Source organism: Psittacula echo (assembly GCF_963264785.1).
Source record: "Psittacula echo genome assembly, chromosome: 5".
NCBI classification, from domain to species: Eukaryota; Metazoa; Chordata; class Aves; order Psittaciformes; family Psittacidae; genus Psittacula; species Psittacula echo.
The window spans coordinates 66,800,869-66,826,546 of NC_137739.1; the positions used below are offsets into that span (position 1 = coordinate 66,800,869).

Below are 25,678 nucleotides of genomic sequence, written 5' to 3' on the forward strand. Positions count from 1 at the left end.
ACACCCTCTGCATACTTTTAAATCTGTCATTTTTTCCAGTTGGAAGTTGTTCTTTGCATTCTGCATACGTAGGCTGTGCCTACATGGATATTCATAATGCAAACAGATAGTCTTTATCAGCATAAATTCTCCACGGAATCTCTGAGTATTCTTATTTAGTTTCTAGCGCAGCACCTGGAGGCTTTTAGGTTTGAATTTTCAAAAGTAAAAATGCATGTTTAAATGTTAGATTGCCATTAATGCATGAAACAAAATTATTCAGTATATATGTGGTAGAGGTGAACACGATTTCATTAATATTAACTAGAGAAGCCCTCTGGCTTTAAGAATGCAAAAAGAACTTCCAACTAAAACTGCCAACTTTATATTCCTTGTAAGAATCTTGTCTGAATTGGTGCTGTAGAGATGGCTGGTTCTCAAGATGTCAACAGTATCTGTTGATCTGAAAACTCCAGAATAACAAGTGGTATAAACCTGTAGGCAGCAGCAAGCACAAGACTTACGGTTCACAAGGCAAAATAATAAAATTGTTTGATATATGGAGAAGTAATCACACTCTGAGAGAGAAACTAGGAAATTGGATGCAGGTTCCAGGTAAGAGAATCTTTTAATGAGACTTAGCAGCTGGAAGAACACATAGTGTCATATATCAGAAAGAATTTGTGTTTTAATAGATTTGGCCTTCAATAGCATATTCACAAAGCCTGTGTTTACTGCAAGAGGAAGCAACAAGTTCCTTTCTTGCATTCCTGGGAAACATGTTTTGTGAATCTGAATCTTCAGTTACAAAAACCCCAGCTTCATCTGTGAGCATATTTATAAAGGTAAAAAATGCTTTAGATAGCAGTGAATGTGAAGTTCTTGTTCTGAATATTCTGACAAGTCAGGGTCTGTGACTTCTTCCAAACCTTGTTTTTTCCTTTTCAACATACTCAACATATATATATTTTTACTAGAGAATTGGAATCATAGTATCATAGAATAATTTGGGTTGGAAGGGACCTTAAAGATCATCTAGTTCCAGCCTGCCTGCCATGGGCAGGGACACCTTCCACTAGACCAGGTTGCTCAAAGCCCCATCCAGCCTGACCTTGAACACTTCTAGAGATAGGGCAGCCACAACTTCTCTGGGCAGCCTCTTCAGTCTCTCACCACCCTCACAGTAAAGAATTTCTTTCTAATAACTAATCTAAATGTACTCTTCCAGTTTAAAGCGAATTCCCCCTTGTCCTATCACTACATGCCCTTGTAAAAAGTAACTCTCCAGATTTCTTGTAGGCCCCCTTAAGCTATTGGAAAGCTGCTATAAGAAACTGGAAAGCACCCTAATATAACTAGAAATATCAGGGGAAATGTTTTGGTGGTTTGTTTGTTTTTAATTCCCCCTCCTTCCCTTGTTTGTTTTCTCTTCCAGATTCCATTTACAAATGTGTTTCATAGAATAGAATCATAGAATCGTTAGGGTTGGAAAGGACCTTGAGATCATCTAGTTCCAACCCCCCTGCCATGGGCAGGGACACCCCACACTAAAACATTGTTTTGTTTTGGTTTTGTGTGGAGGTTTTTCCCCCCCCCCAATAGAAAAACCTTAACAACAAAATACCCTCCCTCGCTTTTCTTAAAATTCAAGATGTTGATCATAGAAAATGCACATAAAACAGTGAAGTATACAGTATAAACATTGAAACCACTGAAGTTAAACCTGCTATCACTTGGTTAAATAAGTGGATAATGTTTTTGTCTTCTCTCACATTCTGATAAATAATAAAACACAGGCAAATGACAAGAGAATTGCCTGTAGGTCCCTTTTTCCTGAAGAAGCAATGATTTTAGACAAAGCTGAAGACATCCTCTAGAATGGTGGAAAAATCCATTTAAGATTATTGAGAATTGAGATCTGTGTGTGAATGAATGTCTTCCAGGCACTTCAATGTTGAATAAGATTTTTTGATGATGTCACTTGCTGCTGTTAGTTTCTAGAATTTGATTAGTATTTAGGGCAGTGTGAAAAAGTAGTTCTTTCCCATCTGTATTTATAGTATGCAGTGTTCAACTGGATAAAATGGCTGAGCAGGAAGTGTCTGATGAGGGTTAGTTTCCATAGGAGACAGGGTAGACGGATTGATTGATTGATTTAGCTTTGGATGTAGGCTTAGAAAACGTACTTAGAGTGGAAAGCACTTCTTGTGGAAGTGAGATAGATACTATGATCTCAGTTTCCTGGATGGCCATTTCTAGTTCCATAGTATTTTATTTCAGCGTCAGACTCGTGAGGTGCAGAGCCATATTGAAGTTGCATTCTGTTTCATTTACAGCTTCCTCTATACTCTGCTGTGTTCAAAATTTCCTGTGAGGATTATTTTGTTAAAGATGAGCTGCAGTTTAAAATTAGATTAACTCATATTTCGGGGGTTCTTAGGAAGGCAGTTTTCCTGTAATTATTTATAATAAACCTTTTGAAGTGCCTTTATTTTATTTTATTTTTATTTTGTTGGTCTCTGATACTTTCAGATACCTTCTAAAAATTACAGAAGCTGAAGTAAAGAATTTTGAGAGGTAGTACCTCTGCTTTGCTTAGATTTCAAGACTGAATTCATTAAGAGACAGCACAGGTGCACTCAGCCAGAAATTGGCAATGCAGATAGTATTCTTTATGCACTTGCCAGACATCAGAGTAGATAGATAGACTGTAATTTGAAGAATATCTGTTGCTGTTCTGCTAGACGTTTGAAATGTCATTAGTTTTGAAGCAGAGGATCTGTTTGATTAACAGAACAGAAAAGCCATCAATAGGTCTTGTTAAAAAAATAATTAAAAAAAAAAAGAAAAAAAAGAAAGACTGGCAATAATTTTAAAAGGCAGCAAGATTGTTTGATTCCTGCTTGGTGATTTCAGAGATGAAGAGACATTGGTGTCTTGTAATTTCAAAGCAAGTTGTTTCTGGTAAATCATGTGACAGATTTTTCTTGAAGGCACGCTTTGGCAGGAAAAGGGGACTTTTTTGGGTCTCTAGAGGATGAGACATCTTTTTCTAGCAGTGTATGCATTGTTCAAAATGATTTGGACATGCCATCTGCCTTAACCCTTGTTGATCCTTGTTAGGATTTGTGATGGGTAGTTAAAATTTACTATTTCCCAGTCATAGCAGGTATAAGTGGGAAACAGAGTGAATGACTTCTCTTTTGAGTTGTGTATGATTTGACATTACCACTTGTAACATGTGAACTAATGACTTCTATGCTGTGCAACAAAAGTATAGGAAACATTAGGTTTGCTGTAAAATGAGAAGTAGAGGAAATCTGGACTGATGGAAATAACTTGCCATAAAACCAGAGTATTCAGAATGCAAATACAAACTGGTTTTGCTAGTTGTCTCTTCAAAGTATATATAAAATATTTTTGAAAAAGGAAACTACCTTTTAATTTGAAATAATATGTTTATCATGGTGTTTCCCAGAATATTTGATCCGAATATTTTTCTTCTGTGGTAGATAGAACTTTTCACTTGTAAACAGAGACAGAAGTTACAAAAAAATACAGTGTTGATCTGCTTCCTCCACAAGGGACTCATGTATATATCTCAATTGTGGACTTCTAAGCAGCAAAGGAAGAGATTAAAGTACACTTTCTCTTGTCATCATCTGATCATCTTCTGTTCTCTCCAATTGCTTAATGCTTCTACTAAAAACCTTATATAGAAATATGGATCCCAACTGGGGATTAGCTTCATAGGTGAAATGCAGTAACGTTGTGTTTTATCTTTTTTCTCCTATACCTATAGGCAAGGACCCAAATTGGAATTCAAAATGCATCAGAGAAGTGCTCATGGCGCACTTGGTAACATGTCTCTTATCTGTTGTCTTGTGACCCAGGCTTTCAAAGCTTAAGAGGTCTTTTGATTTCTAAAAGAGGCTTTTGATTTCTTGCACTTCAAATGACTTTATGCTGTATTTTGGTATCCTGTTGAGGTTACAAAGTAATTATTGAGAGCTGTAGATAGTACATGTAAGTCAAAATACAAACACTTTGGTTTTGCTACTGCCTCAGGCTGAATCTTAAAGCTGTTTTCCCAGCCCTTACGTCACGATTCAAAAGAATGTTGTTAGCCTTCAAAATAGTGATGGTTGAACACAGTGTCATGTAAAAACCAGCTTTCCTAAATTGCACTGAATTAGTTCTCTCCTGTCTTTTTTTAATAGTTAAAATGTAATCCCTTGTAAAGTTGGTGGTGTTTTTTTCCTCACATCAGTGCAGTATGTATTACACTGCATGTTAATTCTATTCGGCATATTATTGGGTAGGTACTAAAAGTGCCAGTCCCTGCGCTCTTGAATACTCCAGAGTGTATTAATACTACATTATTATTTATAAACATTCCTATTCTCATCTCTTAAAGCTGGTGTAATTGCTTTGCACATCTATCCAATGTTTTAATTTCTATTTAGTATCTAGAAATTTGTTACACTGAGCACGGCAGAGTATATATTAGAACTGTTTTCATGGAAGCATAGTTTAACAGGCTTGCTAAATTGAGTTCCCTGAACTGGCATGCTGTTTTATTTAATCCTGGAAGACACTTCACCTGAATGTGAAGAGTCATTTTTGGAAGAAATAGAGACTTCTTTCAAGGAAAGCGATAAAAAGGTTAAAAGCATAAAACAATGTAAAATTTATCTTGCCATTCATTTTCTGCTATTTGGTCATCTTGCAAGCTAGAACATGGGAAATACACAATGTCTGTGATTCAGGTGACTTCCATGGTTGTTCATTTGCCAGAATATTAAGGTACAATTTTTGGTTATACTTCTGGTTTTGTAGTTGAGATAGGAAAAGGAGAAATGGCCTGTACTATCCAAGGCAGAAATAGTTTTGCTATTTGTTCAAGAACTTTTACAGAATAAAGCCATATAGATGATGACGAAATCTGGTTTAGTTGCTTTAGAACATAGCAGTTTGTGTATCAGAACAGGCTTTTTTTCTGCATAACAATATCATGCCATAATTGCTATAGTAAGAACTCACAGAGGAGCGTTAAACACTGGAACAGGTTGCATGGAGAGGTTGTGGTATCTTCATCCTTGGAGTTTTTGAAAACTCAGCCTAGGATAACCCTGTCTAATTTTGAAGTTGGCCTTGCTCTGAAGAGGATGTTGGCCTAGATGACAAGAAGACAAGAAGGCACCTCCAGAGGTGCCTTCCAACCTCAGTATCTTTGGGATACTGCACTAACAAGTGGCTGTGAAGAACTTTGGAATGGCAGAAACTTCTTTGTGGAGAATGCTCAGTGTCTTCTGTGTGTTTTCAAATGCTTCCATCCTATTTGGTTATATCCAAGTAGTGATTTTTCTTACTGATCTTCTGTTGTTTTATGTGTATGATCTCAAGGTCGTCTTCACAATTGGTTTGCATTAGTTTATGGAAGAAAGGTGGATGCTTATGGAAGTATAGGGCAAAGTTTTAAGTAGCTAAAACATCCAATTTATTTTAATAAAAGGAGAAATAAGTTTTAAATATCATGCTGCTTTTATTTCCAACAGGAATTAGACTTAGTGATTGAATGTTTTGCATAAAAGAAGATAAAGAATGGTTTAATCACTTTCACTTTGTAAAGTTATATCCAGTGTTAGTGATTAGCAACCCTTCCCTGTCCTCCGCTACCCTCTCCTGGGATTTTATCTTAAAGCATGTGCTGGAAATACCTCAGCACTGGTTAGTTGGTCCTGTATATGCTGTACAGAAACAGTGAATAGTGCTTCAAGCATGACTGGTGCATGGAGGGACTGGGGGGGAAATCAAAGTAGTTCCCATATGCAAAAAAGAAAGGTGGAAGTGCAAAGACTTCTGACCTCACACAAGGCAAAATGGATGGATAGTGCTCTGCTTTCAGACCTGCCACCCAGTATTGCCTCAGTCACTGCCTAGGTATTTTTGTGGAGTATTTGCATTTTATTTATCAGTTGTTCTTGTGTGCCCCTGTCCAAACTCAACACTGTGGCTTTTACCAGAATGCCAGGCTGAGGGACAGCAGGATGTTGAGAGAATGGCTCTTTGTACTAGACACCTTCGTGCTTAAGAGCTCCAGAGTGAAGATTCCCTGCTCAGTTTTAATTTTTTTTTGACATGTGTGCACTGAGTAAATTGATAATACATTGTCACCAATATACTGCTTTCAGCCTGCGTTATTGTTTTAACCAGTCATTAACGTATGACAGTATACGTTGCATGTTATAATTGCATTCAGAAGTAGAAGCAGAACCAAGTCAGGAGACTTGTCTAAAAGATGATGAAAGACAGATGTAAGTATGTGCTAGGAGTTTATTAAAAACTATGAATTGCTGAAATACAAGAGAAAGGAAAAGTTCAGATTGTTATAAGAATTTAATTTTAATATAAAAGATTTCAGTGTGATAACCTGAAGCAATAATTCTTGGCGATAGAAAGCACATTGGCTGGGAAGACTGAAAAGCTGGAAATACCAGCCCAGGTACCTGATCACCTGGTTCTTTGAGGGTATCCTGTAAAGTACAGAAGAGAATTCTGTGAAGAGTGAAACTGATGAAGTTTGTTTTCAGACTAATCTGTGCTCTACATTACTTTTTGTACCCATACTCCCCCGTCCTTAATAAAAAAAAGAAAGAAAGAAAAAATACCTCCAGCCCGCTCTCTGTCATTGTTATACTGGAGGAGACTAAAACCATGAAGTTTGCCTGGGTGAGAAGGGATCAGGTGGTCTTGGCTGGTTTGGATGTAATTGTGTATTGACTGGCCGACTGATGGACCACGCAGGAGTGGCAATGATTGAGGTTGCACTTTAACAGTCTTTTACTCACTGGAGCGCTATACTAAGTTTCTCTTTCTGTTCCCGACATAGCTGCTCATTTTCATGAAACCTGTCTGTCCAGTTGGTTCCCAGATGTTTTTGAGAGGCTGGGAGGAGACATGGCACAATCACAAGCCCTATCTCCTTAAAAACTAGACTAAAATAACATACCACTTGCTACCAATAAGCAAAATGATCTAATTAGGATAAGATGCTGAAGTTTGGTGTTAAGCTTTTAAGATAAAAAAAATCAACTTTTTTGAATCTTGTTTGTTACTTTTCTGCTGCAGTCTTTAGCTCCCTGTCCAACTTCAGTTTTCTTATTGAGAGCTGAATTTAGATATTATACATGCAGTGCTGTTCTGTTTGAGTAACTTCTGCTCTTAGTGCAAATTGTAATTTGATCAATAAAGCTTTTCTGTTCTAAGTAATAACCACATTAATTGAGTCTTCTGTTATTTTCTTCTCTGGTAATGTTACAAAAGCATTTACTTCAAATAACCTCTTGATCTTTTCAAATTTTAAAGCTTGACAGAAGCTTATTTTTTTTGTATTGTCAATATATCGAAACTGTCTTCATGCAGAGCTTGCTAGATTCCAAATCCTGTGGTCCTTATTGCTATCAATTTTTGGGGGGTGCCTTAGATTATTTAAGAGTTAATTTGCTTGTTCGTTTGTTTTGGGGATTTTTTGCCTTTTAAGATGCACATTTATTTTGATTTTTGTTTATTTGTTTGTTTTATAGCAGCTTTATTGTATTTCTATGTTGCAAATTGGTTTTATGCCCAAAGAGCAAATAATAACAAAAAAAAAAAAGTGATGTTTGCCCCCTCTGGTGAGAACAACATCCTTGCTTAAACAAGGAAAGAGCAAGATACTTTTTGTTTGGGAACTCACATACTTTCTAATTCTTGGAACACCTGTTTAAGTAAATTCACTTTTGCTTCCAGTTTCTAACCCTCTGTGCTAATGTTAGTATGAGTTAAGTAACAAAAAATCATTACAACATATACAAGTTGAAATATTATGAAGTCCAGCCTCAGATACATGAGTTTCTCTAGTGCTGGAAAAGAGTACTGATAAAAATGGAGCTTGGTGAGACTTGACAGACTGGAGCAGGTATTGTCACCAGTCTGATGACCAGAAGAGTACCTTTTACTCTGCAGAAGTGTGAATATCAACATAAGCTGGCTGCAGGAATGGTGGCTAAAAGAATGTAATCAACAGTGGACAGAACCGACCTTGGTGGCTGTGATGCTTTTTATGTGCTTATATGTCCTCAAAGATGACTGTCCAAGATTTAACAGTTTTAAAAGATGTCTAAAAGTCATGTTATTTTATTGTGATTATTTTCCTCAGGGATAAGAAACTGGAGCTTAAAAAATATATAGTGGTGATTTAGGAGTTAAGATTTAGGTTGCTGAACAAGAACCAGTCTGACTTGATGGCAGCTTGCTGTGCCTTTAGGAATTGGAGGGCCCCACCAGAACCAGTCTATCTTGAATGTTCTTGCCAGGCTCCTCTTCCTGCTTTCTGGAAGTGTGTTATCTTCACTGCAGTAAGTGCATAGTATCTTACTGAGGTGTGACTTTGAAATTGCTTCTTGTTGGCAGTTTGAAACATGGTTATGAGAGTATAATCTGAGTCCTGGTAAAGGCTCCTGGAAAGGAAAAGAAGACATTGCAGATGACACCCTGTAGTGGGATGAAAGCCATAATAGAAAGCTGTTTGCAAATGGGTGGTAGTGGAAATGTTTGTTTATCATTTATCATTGCTTTCTGGTTGTTTTCTGTGGCAAGATATCCAACACATTAATTCCCAAAGTGACGTCCTATGGAGCCCTATGCGTTTTATTTTGTTACGAAATTTCTCTTGACAGCTGACAGTCCAGCCCCTGAGCAGTTTTGTATCTCTCTGAAACTCTCACCTGCTGCTCATTTGGCATTTGGTACTCTTCCTTAGTTGAATATTCTCCTTCTCACCACTGCCTGCCTCCTTGTGACTACTCAGTTTCCATGAAGAAATTGTGCGTTTGGCTTCTAAGTTCAGGAGCTTTGTGCTCTGTTGACCTGCCAGCTCTGTCAGCATGTCTTTTAGTGTCTCTTTTTCTTAATTTCTTCTGTGGGTTAGAATCAGGCCATGCCTTGTTTTATTCTGGCATTTTAAGGAAAATCACGTCCCTGTGTTGTTCTTACTAGTCAGCATGCTTGAAGCTGGCTTTTGACTTCAAGAGTTGACAGAATGGTAGAGGTGTTGATATGAAACAAAATCGCAGTTGCAGAGGGGAAAAAAGGCATTAGTGTCTATGTACAAATTATAAATCGGAGAACTGAAAAACCAGATTTCTAAACAGCAAGCTGTAAGTTATGCTTTTCCCACAGTTACCCGCAAGAAGCAGATCCATAGGTAAATAAGTTTCACCAGTCTGGATGTTTATGGAGTTGCACTTTTTTCCTGTCTTGCTAATATCCTTTCCTCTTACAACTGCAGTGGTTGTGCCTAAGCTCGTGACTGGGTTTCCCCTATCCAGCCACAGATGTTCAGCAGTGGCAGTCATGCCTGAGGCAGTCTCTAAAGCTAGTCTGCTTTCATCAACTGCTTTCCTTTCTCACTCATGGCACTGCTCTTAACCTCCTATCTCTCAGACTCTAATTCTCAGCATCACATCTAGTTTCTCGTGTGCTGATCGCAGACTCTTGAATTGCCTCTTCAGTGTCATCGTTACCTGTTTTTTGGTGGTGGTTAGTTCTTTTTTTGTTTGTTTGGGTTTGGATTTTTTATGCTTGCTGCTGAAGCTCTAGTTGAGGCTTTGCTTACTTCCCTGGACTGAAATAATTTGAATTTCATTATTAATGAGAAATGCAAGTTACTTTTGCATTTTGCAAAAAATCAGCACTGTTTTTTTGTGTGGTTTTTTTTTTTTGTGTGTGTGTGTGTGTGTGGCTTTTTTTTTTTTGTTGTTGTTGGTTTTTGGTTTGGATTTTGATTGGTTGGTTGGTTTTTGTTTGTTTGGGGTTTTTTTTGTTAGTTTGTTTTGGGTTGGTTTTGTTCCTTTCTGCATTCCCCCTCTCCTCCCCTCCCTTGTTCTGCCAAGGTATTAGACCCTGCAGTCTTTGAAGAGTATACAAGGAACAGGCAGACATTAGTTCAAATTATAGGCCAGAATTTTTGGGATTTTGGGGGGTGGGGTGGTTGGGGTGCTTGGTTCTGTTTTCTGTGGGGCTTTTTTTTGTTTTTCCTCTCTTCTTTTTTTGTTTTTTTTTTTCTTCTTTTAAGACCCAATCATCAGATACAAGGATGGCTTCTGCAGGCTTTGTGTTTGACAATGATAGACGTTTTCCCCTGGGGTAAGGGGGCAATGAAGTGGGGATCCTTCACTCAACACCTCTACCTTTGCTCAGCTGGTGTTGATAAAGACATAAAATGGAATCAGAGATAAGTCTCAATGATTTTGTCTTTTTGTTTCTAGAAATAACAGTTGGCAGCAGAAATGAAAAAAATTTCCTTCTCTGTTTAGTCTCCATGGAGAACTTTAAAAAAGTATAGATGCAGAAATGGCCTACAAGAAACTACATTTAATTACAAGTACTTGTTTTGGGCTTAGCAAGGGAAGACAAAAGATCACAGGAACTGTGTATGAGAAGGTTTGAGTATTTGGGATGTGAGGCATTTGACTCCCATTGTGGTATTGGTGGACATACTTTTATAAGTGAACTGGGCCTCATTTCTTCATTCATCTTCTTAAAACTGAATTTTAACGGTAACACTTGAGGCAACTGTGGGAATAGGTTTATATTTCAAGTGTCAGTTAATGGAGGGAGAATTGAAGTATGCCTTTCTCTTGTAAATATCCAGTAATAAGTGTTGTATCCTCCAACTGTGCTTTCTCTTGCGTGTGTTGAGGCTTTTTTATGACCATTTACACTTGTTTGGCTACAAGATAAGCAAGGAAATTATTGAAAACAGGTTTTAAAGTTTAACCTCAAGTATTCTTCCTCTGCTGCTCTGCTAATGCTTTGCATGCTGACCTAGAAGAATCATAGTCCAAGTTAAAAGGTACTTTAATTCAGTCTTCAACTGTGTTATTTTCTCAGCTGCCTGTCTGTTGTTCTTAGTCCTGGTGAATTCATCAAGTGGCCATGTTATGTAGGCTTTTCTGCTCTGCCAGCTAGTCTTGTATCACCTCTTGTCTTTAGGTGGGGATGTATAATGAGAAGGTTGGAAAGTGTTTAGTAAGTAAAAACCTGTTGTGTTGTTTTAAAACGGACTTAAAGCAGCATGTCTTACCCTTTGCTATTGCATGGAGTAGACAGGAAAAGGTAGCAGTGGAGCTGTGTAGACTCCAGATACCCTATATAAGACACTGGTGGTTGTGGTGTTTTTTTTGTTTTTTGTTTTTTTTTTTTTTGTTTTTTTTTTTTGTTTTTTTTTACAGTAGCATCTGAATTGTATAGTGTGTGGTCCTGTACCAGTGCAGCTTCTCCACCACGCTCCTTGCTGCTTCCTCTAATGGTACAACTTCAATATTAAGGATATGTTTTAGAGAGAAAGATAAGGAAGAATGCAAGCTGCATTCTTATTTGTACTGCGTGATGCCTATACTTAACTCTTTGCTTTCAGAAATAGGTTTTAATCCTTGACCTTGTAGAGGCTTCGAAAAATGTAGAATATTTTATAGACTTGCTATACTTAATATACTTAGGCAGTTATGAATGCATTATGTTCACATAATGTCTGTTCTTGGTACTTTCTGTTTTTATGTAGTCTCTCAGAGATGCTATATTTGTTTTATTTGAATGGAAAAAGAACTCTTAATTTCTCAGAAGTTTTCTCATTTTTGCTTCGCAGCAACTACCATAGAGCATGGACACCAGTAAGAAGACAGAACCCCCTTTATCTGTAGAAATGCTACAACAAAGAGCCAATCCTGATCGCAGTCCTTCAGCATCGATTTATGTTCCAGAGCAAGGTGGCTACAAAGAGAAATTTGTAAATGCTGTGGAAGAGAAGTATAAATGTGAAAAATGTCACCTCATCTTATGCAATCCTAAGCAGACTGAATGTGGGCACAGATTCTGTGAGACCTGCATGAATGCTTTGCTAAGGTATGTTTTTTGTTGCGATAGAACATGTTGATACCTTTAAATTTTGTGAACTGCTGAAAATAGTGTGAACAGCATTGTCTTAGGAATACATTAAGCTAATGCCCTGGCTTGAAGCAGCCTTCTGCTTGTTGCTTGCTTGATTTTTTTGTTATCCATATGCTGGTGCAAACATTTGTGTTCTGCTCTGGGTCAGGATGAGACAACTAAGCCTTCCATCAGTATTGTTGCAATGGTTGTTAGAGTGGTTTAATACCACGTAGTAGTGTATTGTGTAAGAATTTCATTGCCTGTGGAGCCTAAACTGAGAAGCAGTTTCACCTGATTGCTGACATTGCTTGTTTGGTGTAGAATACACTTAGTAAATTGTGTTTGTGTGAGGAAGTGAGCCTGCAGAGGCTCCTTGGAGTACATAACCTACCTGTGAACCCAGCCTTACAGTTGGGGGGTGGGACCCTTGGATAAGTGTAACTGAGCTTTCTTTCCCCATAACCCTTCAAGCTCTTTGTGCTGGGGCTTGTATATCTTGTGGAGTCCAGAGGGGTCAGGAAGTCTTGCTTCTCTATTCCTGGGATGTTTGGGCCAGAGCGTAAAGTGAGTGATTGGGTGTTAGAGATGTAAGATGAACACAGAGGGATGCAATCTTTCCTGGTCTAGGTAAGGAAAAATTGCAGTCATTCAAGGAGTAGCTAGTTTTTGAGAAGTATCTGTGCATCAATTAAAGTGTATTTCTTTGCATCTCAACTTTGGTGCATTGCTACTGATAGCATTTAGCAGTGTGATTTCAAAACCTGGTCTAATGTTTGAAGACCATTCTGCAGGCTGGGGTAAATAAGCAGTTAGTACTTCCATCTGCTACTTGGAAAGCAGAGGTATAGAAGAGATTGAGCTCACTGGACATTGCACTCTGCACTTCTAGCAGAGGGGATTTGACTTCAGAAGGTCTTGGTGATCTCCTGTTTACTTTTCATAACCATCCTGACTCTAGGTATTAGTTTATATTTAACTTGGAAATACTGTATTTTCAGATAGATGTAAGTCAAGCCTACATGCAGCATGGCAAAAGAGATTGAAGGATATTACGTTACTCTGTCTCATGATAAAGAGTAACCTCTGTACTAGGCAATTACAAGGGTCCATACCTCACTAATCTACTCCCGTGGGTTTTCTGCTACAGCATGTAAAATTTAAAACAACAACCAAAAAACCTTACCAAGTTTGCTTTCAGGTGGGGTATAATTTGTATTTAAGGAATGCCTGGGTATATGCGGACGGACAGAGCAGATCCTTAGCAATCTAAGCAGTAACAATTCTGGCATTGCTGGAATCTGGACAGTTTTTCTTCCTTGCTGTGAAACGTGTGCATGTGCTTATTATAGTGCAGCTGGAATATGTGTAATTTTACCTTCTTCACTTTCCAACCTGTGTGGTATTGAAAAGAATGCATTGGTGAGACCAGTTATTTCACAGTATTTGAGTGATTGTTGCAGACAAATCCTTTATGAAAATTTGCAGCTCCTTTTTTTGAGAAATTAAAAGTGTGCCATGAAAATGAAAGCAAAGTAAGTTTACGTTGTTTCTGTATTTGGCACAAAAATTTTCATTCAGTGTTGATACTCTGCTGCACACATACTCACTGATTATATGCTAGCAGCTTCTGTGTTACGGGGTTATTTGAGGATGAAGAACTGGGAGTCTGTGTGGATAACTTGGTAAAGATGTCTGCTCAGTATGCAGCAGTAGTTTAAAAGAGCAAATGGTATGCTTGAGTAAATTCAGTACGAGGCAGGAGAGAGTGACATAGTACTAAGTACTCTATGCCCTCAAGTAGATTAGTTACCCCCTCCCCCCCTTTTTTTTTTTTTTTTTTTTTTTTTTTTTAAGAAAAATATTGCAGATATGGAAGCTGCGAGTAGTTCAGAAGCTCAGAAATCTGATGAGACATGGAATGGTCAGTGCAAGGAGCAGAAACCACTGAGATGATGTGAAATAACCATACAGATTATATAATATAATCAAACTTGCTCAGCTTTTGACACTGATTTGCACTGCTGCTAGCAGCCTCAACTGATGTAGCCTGTCAATGAGTTGCTTTATGAAAGAATTTACCTAGCTTTTACCTAGTGCTTTTCATCCACAGATCTTGGTGCTTTACAGGGGAGATCAGTGTGGCTGCTCCCATTTTACATGGAGAAAAGCAGCTAAAAAGGAATTGAGAGATTTACACTATGACACCTAGCAGGTCAGAGACAGAAGCAGCTGTAGGAGCCCAGGTTTCCTACACTCCAGTTCAGTTTCTATTCATAGACTGCTCTGTTTTCAACCTACGTGCTGTCTAAGAGATCACAAGTTTAGTAATTAGATTACCAAGACAGCTACGGTGCAATAGTTCAGATAAAGGAGTGATCAAGGATCTGTAGCAGTTGCTAAAACCAGAACAGACTTGAAGGATATGGACATAAATACTTCTAATTTTTTTTTTTTTTTTTTTTTTTTACCCTGAAAATAAATGTATAATTGATTGTCAGAAAGAGTAAAGTTTAATGAGATGTTGTTTGAAAAAGGACTAGATAATTGAAAAGACAATATTTTGCCTGTTTGCACAGATAGATTGAGAAGTGTCAAAAATTGCGGATGAGGCACAGACTGTAAAATAGGGAATTAATTGTGCAGCCCTGAAGAAAACTGCTGCACAGTTGGCTGAAGGCATTGTGGTGGTCTTACTTCCTAAAGAATGCCAGTTACTGCCCACTGAAAACTCAATGTTCAATTTTTTAAATAACATCATATTATCTCATTATAATGAACTATATCCACTGTTAATGATTATAAAATATATTTAATAATCATAAGTGCCTTGTACTACAGAAATTCAGATGAGGTAAAATAGCTTTTCTGTTTTCTTTTCTCTCTAGTTCTTCTAGTCCAAAATGTACAGCGTGTCAAGAAAGCATAGTAAAAGATAAGGTATTGTTAAAATTGTTTCTTATTCAAGTGTATTGAATTGTGTGGTGTACGTAAGATGTGTTAACTGCTTTGTGGCAATTATATTGTAAGCCTAATAAGCTACCTGAGGAAGACAGTTATGTTATAAAACATAAACCATGTATTTTATGTAGGAAGACAGCTCACTTTTACTGTTAACCACATGGTAGAGAACGTCAGCTTCAACCCTAATGGTCCAGCCAGGTGTCACATCTTGTTTTCATAGTTGGGAGTTGCAGGAACACATTGCAGTTGTTTCCCCATCAGCTGGGAGGATGGTGAGAAATATTGCATCTCCTGTAGATGAAGAGATGTGACAGATCTAGGCAAACCTTACGCCAGATTCGGCTCCAGTGTCTACTGTTAAACTGATTTGTTTTTACAGTGTGTTGTTCTGTGAACCACACTGGAACAGCAACAGTGTAGAATTACAGTAGCTGTAATAGAATCAGATGCTTATATGGATAAGTTACTTTGCTGATATCCTCTTCAGTGTTTTTCACAGCAAAACTTGTGTTGCCTTTGAAAGCCTTAGCCTTTTGATATAGTATATTTGACATAGTACATGGTTTATGCAGTTTTTACATCAGATTTTTCTGAAATGTTTAGTAAATTCTGTGTGTCAGTAGTCTTTCCTACCGAAGTAAATACTTGTAATAGTAATAGTTTTTGATAAAAGTTTAATAGGTTCATTAATCTCTGCCTTTCTTAACTCAGAATAGTTTTCTGAACAGTACTCAGCATAATTCAGTTTTGATGTGGATGGGGTCTTGTTATAGTTTAAGATCAGCTGGTAACTCAGCACTATGCAGCCACTCGCTCACCCCTCTTTCTTCCCCCCGCCCTTCTGAGCAGGATGAGGAGGTGAATCAAAAGAATGTAAACCCCATGGGTTGAGATAAGAACAATCCAATAACTAAAGTATACTATAAAACTACTAATAATAATGATAAGGAAAATAACAAGGGAGAGAATATAAAACTAAAAGGGGAAAGGGAAAAAAAAAGGGGAAAAAAAAAAAACAAACCACAAAACCCCACAAAAAACAATACACACAAGTGATGCACAATACAATTGCTGACCACTCACTGACCAATACCCAGCCTGACCTGAGCAGTGATCTGCCCTTCTGGGTAACTCCTCCCCATTTTATATACCAGGCACGATGTGCTGTGGTATGGAATACCCTTTTGGCTAGTTTGGGTCAGGTGTCCTGTCTCGGCTCCTTCCTGGCTTCTTGCGCCTCTCTTCACTGGCAGAGCATGAGAGACTGAAAAGCCCTTGATCAGGGTAAGCATTACTTTAGCAACAACTAAAACATCGGTGTGCTATCAGAATTGTTCTCATCCTAAAGCCAGAACTCAGCACTGCACCAGCTACCAGCTACTGCACCAGGATTAAAAACAACTGTTACAGCTGAAACCAGGACAGGTCTCCAGGAGCTCAGACCAGTAATCATGATGTTCACATTTTTGTCCTTGTAACTCTTTCTAGCTCCTAGTATACCTAAATATGTACTGTTGTTATGAAACTTCAAATCTCTCTAAACCAGGAGGAGGACAAGAAGAGCACAGTGTACATTAAAAATCTGTTAGACTAATTATGCAAGTTATTTTCAGGAAACTGGAAATCTCTCTCTTCCCAGAGAATGCTGATGTCCGCAATCACTGAAGAGCTTTCAGATAGTCTTGGAAAAAAAGTTTAAAATTGTCCCCTTACCTTGACTTCAGTCTGCAAAACTGTACCTAATAACCCTGTGAATTACTTTGCAAAAAATACTACAGTACTGGCAACTGATTATTCAAATGAGATTTGTTGATTCATTAAACTTCATGTGTGCATCTGGAATGTAAACAAATCAGTGACCCGTGATGTTTGCAGATGGTTGCAGAGTTTCCTTTGTCATTGATACTAGGGATAGATTCGTAGTCACTGTAGACAGATCTGGTCATCATAATTCTTTGTTGCTGTTGAAAGTTAGCCTGCAGAACTGTTCTGTAATTACAGCAACCCTGCAGTGTATGCAGTCTGTTCTGTAATTACAGCAACCATGCAGTGTATGCCGTATCACACAACTCCGTTTGTTAGAGGCTGGGCTTGGTTCTTTGGTGTTTCTTAATGGTCATGAAAGCAATTGCAAAATAACTAGAAGTTTCTATCCCTTTGTTTTGGACTTCAAAACAGAAGCAATGCTCTTCAGTCTTTATCTGCTAATTCCTGCCCTTAGCAGTGGGACTTCTTGAGAGTGTAGTTGTGTTGTCTCTGTCTTTTATGGGCTATTACCCGTAAAAAGTGAAAAATACAAACTCCAAGCTCTCGATTTCCCAGTTCTTGCAGTTCTATTACAGCAAAAAAAAGAACCAAGCAAAAAGCCCCCCAAACAAATAAACAAAAAAAAGGAACCCCCACCCAAAAAACCCTTATAAACATTAAAATGGAGAAATATGTGAAGCCTCCAAATCTGTGAAATAATAGACTGGAGGAGGCTCAAGACCTTGGAAAGTGCCTTTCATTATTTGAACTAATTGAGCTTCATTACTACTGAAATGCAAGTTAGAGTTCCAAGTAACCAGTCTAGTCACTGTGGGACTGCCTTCCATAAAGTTCTTTCTCTCTGAACCATTGTGCTTTGGCTCTTCTTTGTCTTATGGTATTGTGCCTAATACACCAGCTTCCCAAACAATGTAGAGTTCCAGTTTATGCAGGCCTTCTCTTGGCAAGCAAATATCAAAAACATTAGTCCTTTTTTCTACCTTTCCCTTTATTGTATTTGTAGTAAAACAGTAATTGTCCAAATATTCTCTTTCACTGGGCTGCTTCATGGTGGAGGAATCTGTGATGTTCATGTTCAAGAAGTAGGTTTTTGTTTCTGGCACATAAAGCTAGAATTAAATGATACTGCTGTACCCAAATTGTATGGCTTCTACTTTATTTCAAGTTGCATATTCTTGAGTGGTTTTAAATTTCTAAAATCAAGTGATTTTTAATTTTTCAGGTATTTAAAGATAATTGTTGCAGGAGAGAACTACTTGCCCTTCAGATATACTGCAGAAATGAAAACAAGGGCTGTAAGGAACAGCTATCTTTGGGTCAGTTACTGGTGAGTAATATAACATAGTCATAAACTTCCTTGTCAGTTAAAGAATGAGAAGAAATCTTGCAAATTGAAACCACAGTCCTTTTCTTGACTTGCTCATGCTAGTTGTTTATAAATGTCAGAATTTATAAATGTCAGAAAAGTTAAACTATTTTGAAACTTAACTTTTTATCAGCTGTAAGGAATTGTAAAAAAAAAAAATTGTGTGCTTGTGCAGCATTAAAGCGTGACAATGTAAATGTATGAAGCAAATGAGAACTAGAGGGAGAACTAAAATTGGGAAAAAATGTATGCTTCACAAATGTGAGAAATTTTAATTCCTTTTTTATGTGGTTTTATTTACTAGTCTTAATCCTCTCACATAAGTGGCAGTTTATATGTGGAGTTGAACCTTTGACTTCTCTAGACTTGCACAAAATAACCTGTAGCTTTATTTCATGAAGGCATAGTATAGCAGAAATCCATTAATTTAACAGTTGTAAGGTATGACTACACAGCAGTTTGCAGTGAGATGTATAGGTACTTACTTTAAATGAGCAAGCTCAGGTACTTAACTGAAAACAGCATCTATGTTTATGTGCAATAATATACCTTGAAAAAGAATGCTCACCTTTTCTTTAAATAGCCCGTGTGGAAGTTGGACTGTGTTAGAATGCTTTTGGTATAAGAGTAGTTTGTGTACATCTGTAATATAGTGAAATCTGCTGTCTAGGTAAAGAGAGCGTAAAGTCAGAAATGCATTCCTGAGTAGGTTTGTTAGTATTTGTTCTTGCACAATATAGCGCACAAAATAACTTCGCTTTCATTGTTTCTGAAGTTATTTAATATGGGATGTCTTCACAGGATAGAAGACATACACAAAACTTAGTTGGCTTGACTAATACTTTAAATCTTTCAGATGCATTTGAAAACTGATTGTCAGTTTGAAGAACTCTCGTGTCCTCGTGCTGATTGCAAAGAAAAAATACTGAGAAAGGATTTGCCAGACCATGTAGAGAAGACCTGTAAATACCGGGAGACAACTTGTAAATACTGTAAAAGCCAAGTCCCAATGATTATGTTGCAGGTGCGGTATTTTCTTGTGTATATAGACCAAAATTCCATACATTAATGTGGAATAATAACTCTTCTTGTGCTTCTGTGTAGCTGCTCATAGAGCCTTGGTCTCTCAGCCACAATTAGTAAGTCAAAAAAGTAGGCTGACTTTCAAAACGTGCATTTTTCTGTGAAAACAGTTGCTGTATTGAGTGGGAAGCACTTTCTTTTTTTTTCAATCTCCTGTTCAGATATTGCATTTTAAAAAAATAAATCAGATCCACTGCATTGTATTGATACTAAAGTAATTTTTGCTGTGTTTTTTTATTTTGCTTAAATAGATACAATAAATGCAACTACCATGATAACAATTAAATACTGTGCAGGACAAGCATAAGCATAGCAATTGGCTGGAAAAATAGTATCTTTCTGTATAATCCTTCTTGGCTGGTTACTCTGTGGTCTGTTATGAGAGGAAAGGAGGAAATAGTGTAAAAACAAATTGTGTCCTGGCATAACCAGCAATGAGACCTGTCAGGCCTAGGCAGTTACTGCTGTTCTTGGTATACAAGTAGGTTGTCTGACAAGTAGCATATTGTGAGTTAGAAGTGTAAGGCAGAGGTTGAGAAAGTCATACCTACTTTACATATAGAATTGTAACTTGACTGTGTTTGTGTTATTTCACATTGAACTGAATTGTGCTGAACCTCTCCTGCTGTAATTTTAACACTTTGAAAAAAATTCTGTTTATATAGTTTCCATAGTTTGACAGTCTTGGATTTTCAGTATAGTAAGAGTGATGAGAATTTAATTTTCATTTGTGTTCTTGTGTGTTGTTTTTTAGGTGAAGTTTCACAACAATAAAAAAGCATTCTTTGATCAGAGATGTTGTTACAAAAAGGTATAGGTAGAATCACACCAAGTTCTGATTTAGATCTGGCTTTCTATTATTTGAGTATACTTGCAAGGGCTGGTACTTTAATTATTATGTGTTTACCTAGCATAAGGTGTCTGAGATGTGAAAATCAAGCTTACACTGTGTTTATTCTTACACATTCTGATACAGAGGTGAAACTGTGTTTAGTTAGGTTATGAGTGCTGTTCTCCCAGGGTTTTCTTTAGGCTGGGAACCAATGTGAGGCAAAAGAGTGACGTTAAAGAATGTGTAGTGTCTTAACGGACAAAATCAGTGAGTACTAAATATGTCTTGTTATACAAACTGGATTTCCATATCTAAGCAACATGCTCACAGGTTCTTTGTAGCAATTTCTTTTTATAGGAGCAATGTAGTTAAACTTGTCAGAGTCTTGAAATCCTTCTTAGGTTTTGAGGAACATAGAATTCTGTTTTAGTTTAAGAGGTTTCTCTTTTATAAGATGTTGATGGGTTTAACATTTATGAAATCTTTGAACTAGTGGTACCTTTCAAGATACTTAGAAGCTGAGACGGTTTTAATCTATCAGATTTTTAGTTCACAGCGAAGCCTAATTTAGGCATACATATTGGAAACAAGAATATTACTCTGAAGTAGAGAAAAGAATGTGTATAAATAAAGTAACTGCCCTCCAAAATCCCAAGTAATGGAATTGTGAGTTGCTTTAAGAGGTAATAGAAGTGGCTTATCCAGAGAGCCAAAGAGGTTGGTTAAAATGTAGTTTTATGTTGAGATGTCACTGTTTTGATTGTATTAAAGTTGGTACCACTGTACACCTGCCCTTAAGAGTTCTTAACAAATCTACATTTGTAAATCAGAACATTTCCAAGCAGTATTATGTGTTCTCATGTTATCATTGGCTCATATGTTTCAGTACAAAGAAAAAGGACAGTTTTGCTTCCATGCTGCTTTAAGGGTGTAGAAAGCTCTGCAATTAGAAAATTAGCAATTGGCTGCTATTTTTAATTTTTTCCCTAGATTTTAGAAGTTTCAGTTACTATAGAAATACGGATTTTTCTTGTTGTGGCCTGATAAGATGTTACCTCGTACTTTGGTAATGAGAATCAAAAGCTGAATGAGACTGTACATTTGTATGAAAGGCTCCTATTGAATTCTCATTTGAGTTTTGTCACCCAGAGCTTAAGTTAATTTCTAGCCTAAAATTTTCTCTAATGTAATAATGACTAAATCAGGCCTCAGTGACTTGAGCTGAAAATGGAGATAAAGGGAGTGTACTGAGGAAAAAGGTATGCAAATGGAAACAAAAATAATTTTACCAGAGTACGTATGGTTCATATCTTCATAGAATCCCATGACCTACGGGGTAGGAAATCCCCATTGTTGGAGGCAGACTCTTTAGTTAGCATTAGTACACGGGTTTTTAGATTGCATTTGTCTTGCCTGCACTATCACAAGGTGGGATAACTTCTCAATTTCTTGCCTTTTGATTACATAATTTCAAAAGTTGGGGTGGTTTTTTTTCTTTTTTCATCTTATACTTCTGGCAGATAAAGATGGTGTGTTCTTAAATCAGAAATTAGTAGCCTGAAATGCTTCTGAATTATTATATTTTTCATGGAATCATACCATGGTTTGGGTTGGAAGGGACCTTTAAAATCATCAGGTTCCAACTTCTCTGCCATGGGCAGGGACAACTTCCACTAGACCAGGTTGCTCAAAGCCCCATCCATCCTGGCCTTGAACACTTCTAGGGAGAGCGCAGTCATAACTTCTCTGGGCAACCTGTTCCAGTGTCTCAGCCATCACAGTAAAGAATGTCTTTCTAATAACTAATCTAAATCTACCCTTTTACAGATTAAAGCCATTCCCCCTTGTCCTATTGCTACATGCCCTTGTAAAAGTGTCTCTCCAGATTTATTGTAGCCCTCCTCTGGTACTGGAAGGCTGCTAGAAGCTTTCCCCTGAGCCTTCTCTTCTCCACACTGAACAAGCCCAACTCTCTCAGCTTCTCTGCATAGGAGAGGTGCTCCAAGATCCTCCAGTCATCCTGGTGGCATTTGTCTGGACTTGCTGCAATAAGTCCATGTCCTTCTTATTTTTGAGGCCTCAGAGCTGAATATAGTACTCCAGGTGGGGGTCTAATGAGAGCAAGTAGAGGGGGAGAATCACGTCCCTCAACCTGCTGGTCATGCTCCTTTTGTTGCAGCCCAAGACATGATTGGCTTTCGTAGAATCATAAAATAGCTAGGGTTGGAAAGGACCTTAAGAACATCTAGTTCCAACCCCCCTGTCATGGGCAGGGACACCTCACACTAAACCATGTCACCCAAGGCCTCATCCAACCTGGCTTGAACACCGCCAGGGATGGAGCATTCACAACTTCCTTTGGGCAACCCATTCCAGTGCCTCACCACCCTAACAGTAAAGAACTTCTTCCCTGTATCCAATCTAAACTTCCCCTGTTTAAGTTTGAACCTGTTACTCCTTGTCCTGTCACTACAGTCCCTAATGAAGAGTCCATCCCCAGCATCCCTATAGCCCCCCTTCAGATACTGGAAGGCTGCTATGAGGTCTCCATGCAGCCTTCTTTCCTCCAGGCTGAACAGCCCCAACTTTCTCAGCCTGCCTTCATACGAGAGGTGCTCCAGCCCCTGATCATCCTCGTGGCCCTCCTCTGGACTTGTTCCAACAGTTCCATGTCCTTTTTCTGTTGAGGACACCAGAACTGCACACAATACTCCAAGTGAGGTCTCACGAGAGCAGAGTAGAGGGGCAGGATCACCTCCTTGGACCTGCTGGTCACGCTCCTTTTGATGCAGCCCAGGATACGGTTGGCTTTCTGGGCTGCGAGCGCACACTGAAGCCGGCTCATGTTCATTTTTTCATTGACCAACACCCCCAAGTCCTTCTCTGCAGGGCTGCTCTGAATCTCTTCTCTGCCCAACCTGTAGCTGTGCCTGGGATTGCTCCGACCCAGGTGTAGGACCTTGCACTTGGCATGGTTAAACATCATAAGGCTGACATCAGCCCACCTTACAAGCATGTCAAAGACCCTCTAGATGGCATTCCTTCCCTCCAGCGTATCAACCGAACCACACAGCTTGGTGTCATCGGCAAACTTGCTGAGGGCGCACTCAATCCTGCTGTCCTTGTCACCGACAAAGATGTTGAACAAGACCCGTCCCAACACCGATCCCTGAGGGACACCACTCGTTAGTGTTCTCCAGCTGGACATCGAGCCATTGACCACAACTCTTTGCGTGCAGCCATCCAGCCAGTTCTTTATCCACCGAGTGGTCCATCTATCAAATTGATGTCTCTCCAATTTAGAGACAAGGATGTCATGTGGGACAGTGTTGAACGCTTTGCACAAGTCCAGGTAGACAATGTCAGCTGCTCTGCCCCCGTCCATCAGTTTCGTAACCCCATCATAGAAGGCCACCAAATTGGTCAGGCAGGACTTCCCCTTAGTGAAGCCATGCTGGCTGTCACAAACCACCTTGTTGTTTTTCATGTGCCTTAGCATGCCTTCCAGGAGAATCTGCTCCAAGATTTTGCCAGTCACAGAGGTGAGACTGGCTGGTCTGTAATTCCCCGGGTTATCCATTTTCCCCATCTTGAAAATGGGGGTTATATTTCCCTTTTTCCAGTCGTCAGGAACTTCACCTGACTGCCATGATTTTTCAAATATGATGGCCAGTGGCTTAGCAACTTCATTTGCCAGCTCCTTCAGGACCCACGGATGGATTTCATCAGGTCCCATGGACTTGTGTACATTCAAGTTCTAAGATGATCTCGAACCAGATCCTCTCCTACAGTGGGCCTAGGGTCTTCATTCTCACAGTTCCTGCGTTCTCCTTCCAAGACTTGGGTGGTGCTGTCAGAGCTTTTGCCAGTGAAGACTGAGGCAAAGAAGTCATTAAGAATCTCAGCCTTTTCCAAATCCAGGGTAGTCAGTTCTCCTGATAGCTTCCAGAGGGGGGTCTACGTTGTCCCTAGTTTGTCTTTTATTTGCTATGTACCTATGGAATCCCTTCCTGTTATCTTTCACATCCCTAGCCAGGTTTAATTCTAACTGGGCCTTAGCTTTCCTAACCTCGTCCCTAGCTTCCCAAACAACATCCCTGTATTCTTCCCAGGCTGCCTGTCTTTGCTTACACCTCTTAGAAGCCTCTTTTTTTCCTTCAGATTTTCCTCAGCAGCTCCTTATCCATCCAAGGAGGTCTCCTGGCCCTCCTGCTGCACTTCCTTCTAGCTGGGATGCAATACTCCTGAGCTTGTAGTAGGTGATCCTTGAATATCAACCAACAGTCTTGGGGCCCCCCTGCCCTCTAGGGCTATATCCCATGGAACCTTACTAAGCAGGTTCCTGAAGAGGCCAAAGTCTGCTCTTTAAGCAGTTATCTCTTTCTGGGCTGGAAGCATACTGCCAGCTCATGTTGAGCTTCTAGTGAACCGACACCCCCAAGTCCTTCTCCTCAGGGCTGCTCTCAATCCAGTCTCCACGCAGCCTGTAGTTGTGCTTGGGATTGCTCTGACCCAGGTGCAGGAGTTTGCTCTTGGCCTGTTTAACATCATGAGGTTTGCCCAGGCCCACCTCTCAAACCTGTCAAGGTTCCTCTCAATGCTATCCCTTCCCTCCAGTGTGTTCACTGCACCACACAGCCTGGTGTCATTGGGAAACTTGCTAAGGGTGCACTCAATCCTACTGTCCATGTCACCAGCAAAGATGTTGAACAGCTCCAGTCCCAATAGGGACCCTTGAGGAACATTACTCATCTTTGGTGTCCATCTAGCCCTCAAGCCATTGACCGCAACTACTTAATTGCAACCGTTCAGGCAATTTCTTATCCACCAAGTGGTCCATCCCTCAAATCCATGTCTCTTCGATTTAGAAACATGGATGTCATTCAGGACAGCATCAAATGCTTTTGCATGAATCCAGATAGATGGACTTGGACAGATTTTCTCTGGATAATCCAAAACACTACTTAAAAGTGCTTCTCCTTTAAAATTTGTACTTGAGCAGTATTATTGTGGTCAGTAGGAAGAGAATTCTGCCATTGGAATGGGATTACTCTGGTATATCCTGAAGTCATTGGAAAGGCTCCCCATGGTTTCAGTGGGTGGGCCCTGGGATGTGGAGCGAAGAGGAGAACTGGAAAGAGGGCTGAAAAGTAGCATGTTGTCTTTTTATCAAGAACTGAGAGTCAGTGTTACAGCCTTTGCCAGATAGGTCAGAGAAGAGAGGAAGGGAAATAAAAGTAAGGAGTAAATGATAGAAGGGAGTATTATTTTTCTAGTTTTCTAGTTGTAGTTGATAAACCATTAAAGAAGTTTGTAGGGCAGTAGGCTCCTAAAGCCGCATGGTATATACCCTTACTAGGAAAGGGTATCTGCAGTGGTGCTGCTCACTCTTAAAGATGCCCATTTTTGTCAGTGTTTCTTCGGGAAGAAAACTAGACTTCATGTTGTTTCATTGCTTTAAGTGAAAACAATAAAATGGGAAGCAAATAACTTGCTACTCTGCATGGGAAAATACAACCACCCCTTAATTTTTGCTTCAAAATACAAGGATATCTGTTGAAAGCATAAGCTGATGTTTAAGCAGTTACAGTTCTGTGACTGCACAATTGGGGTAAACACTGAGAAAGATTGTGTGTGTGTTTTTAATTACTGTGGGATGCTTTTCTTTGCAGGTAAGTGCTCTCTTTAATTTCAGAGTAAGAGTTGATTTGTGGTTT

At 38.9% G+C, this 25,678-nt stretch overlaps 1 protein-coding gene across 1 annotated transcript in view; it reads left to right on the top strand.

The window, feature by feature from the left end:
- The window catches only part of TRAF3 (TNF receptor associated factor 3), a 68,637-nt gene that overhangs the window by 25,817 nt on the left and 17,142 nt on the right, over positions 1–25,678 (top strand). Inside the window, exons 4-7 of the mRNA XM_080619394.1 lie at positions 11,669–11,925; positions 14,838–14,889; positions 17,903–18,007; positions 18,903–19,070. Of these exons, the coding sequence (XP_080475520.1) occupies positions 11,684–11,925; positions 14,838–14,889; positions 17,903–18,007; positions 18,903–19,070 (567 nt within the window). The 5' untranslated portion in view covers positions 11,669–11,683. The remainder of the gene's footprint in view (positions 1–11,668; positions 11,926–14,837; positions 14,890–17,902; positions 18,008–18,902; positions 19,071–25,678) is intronic.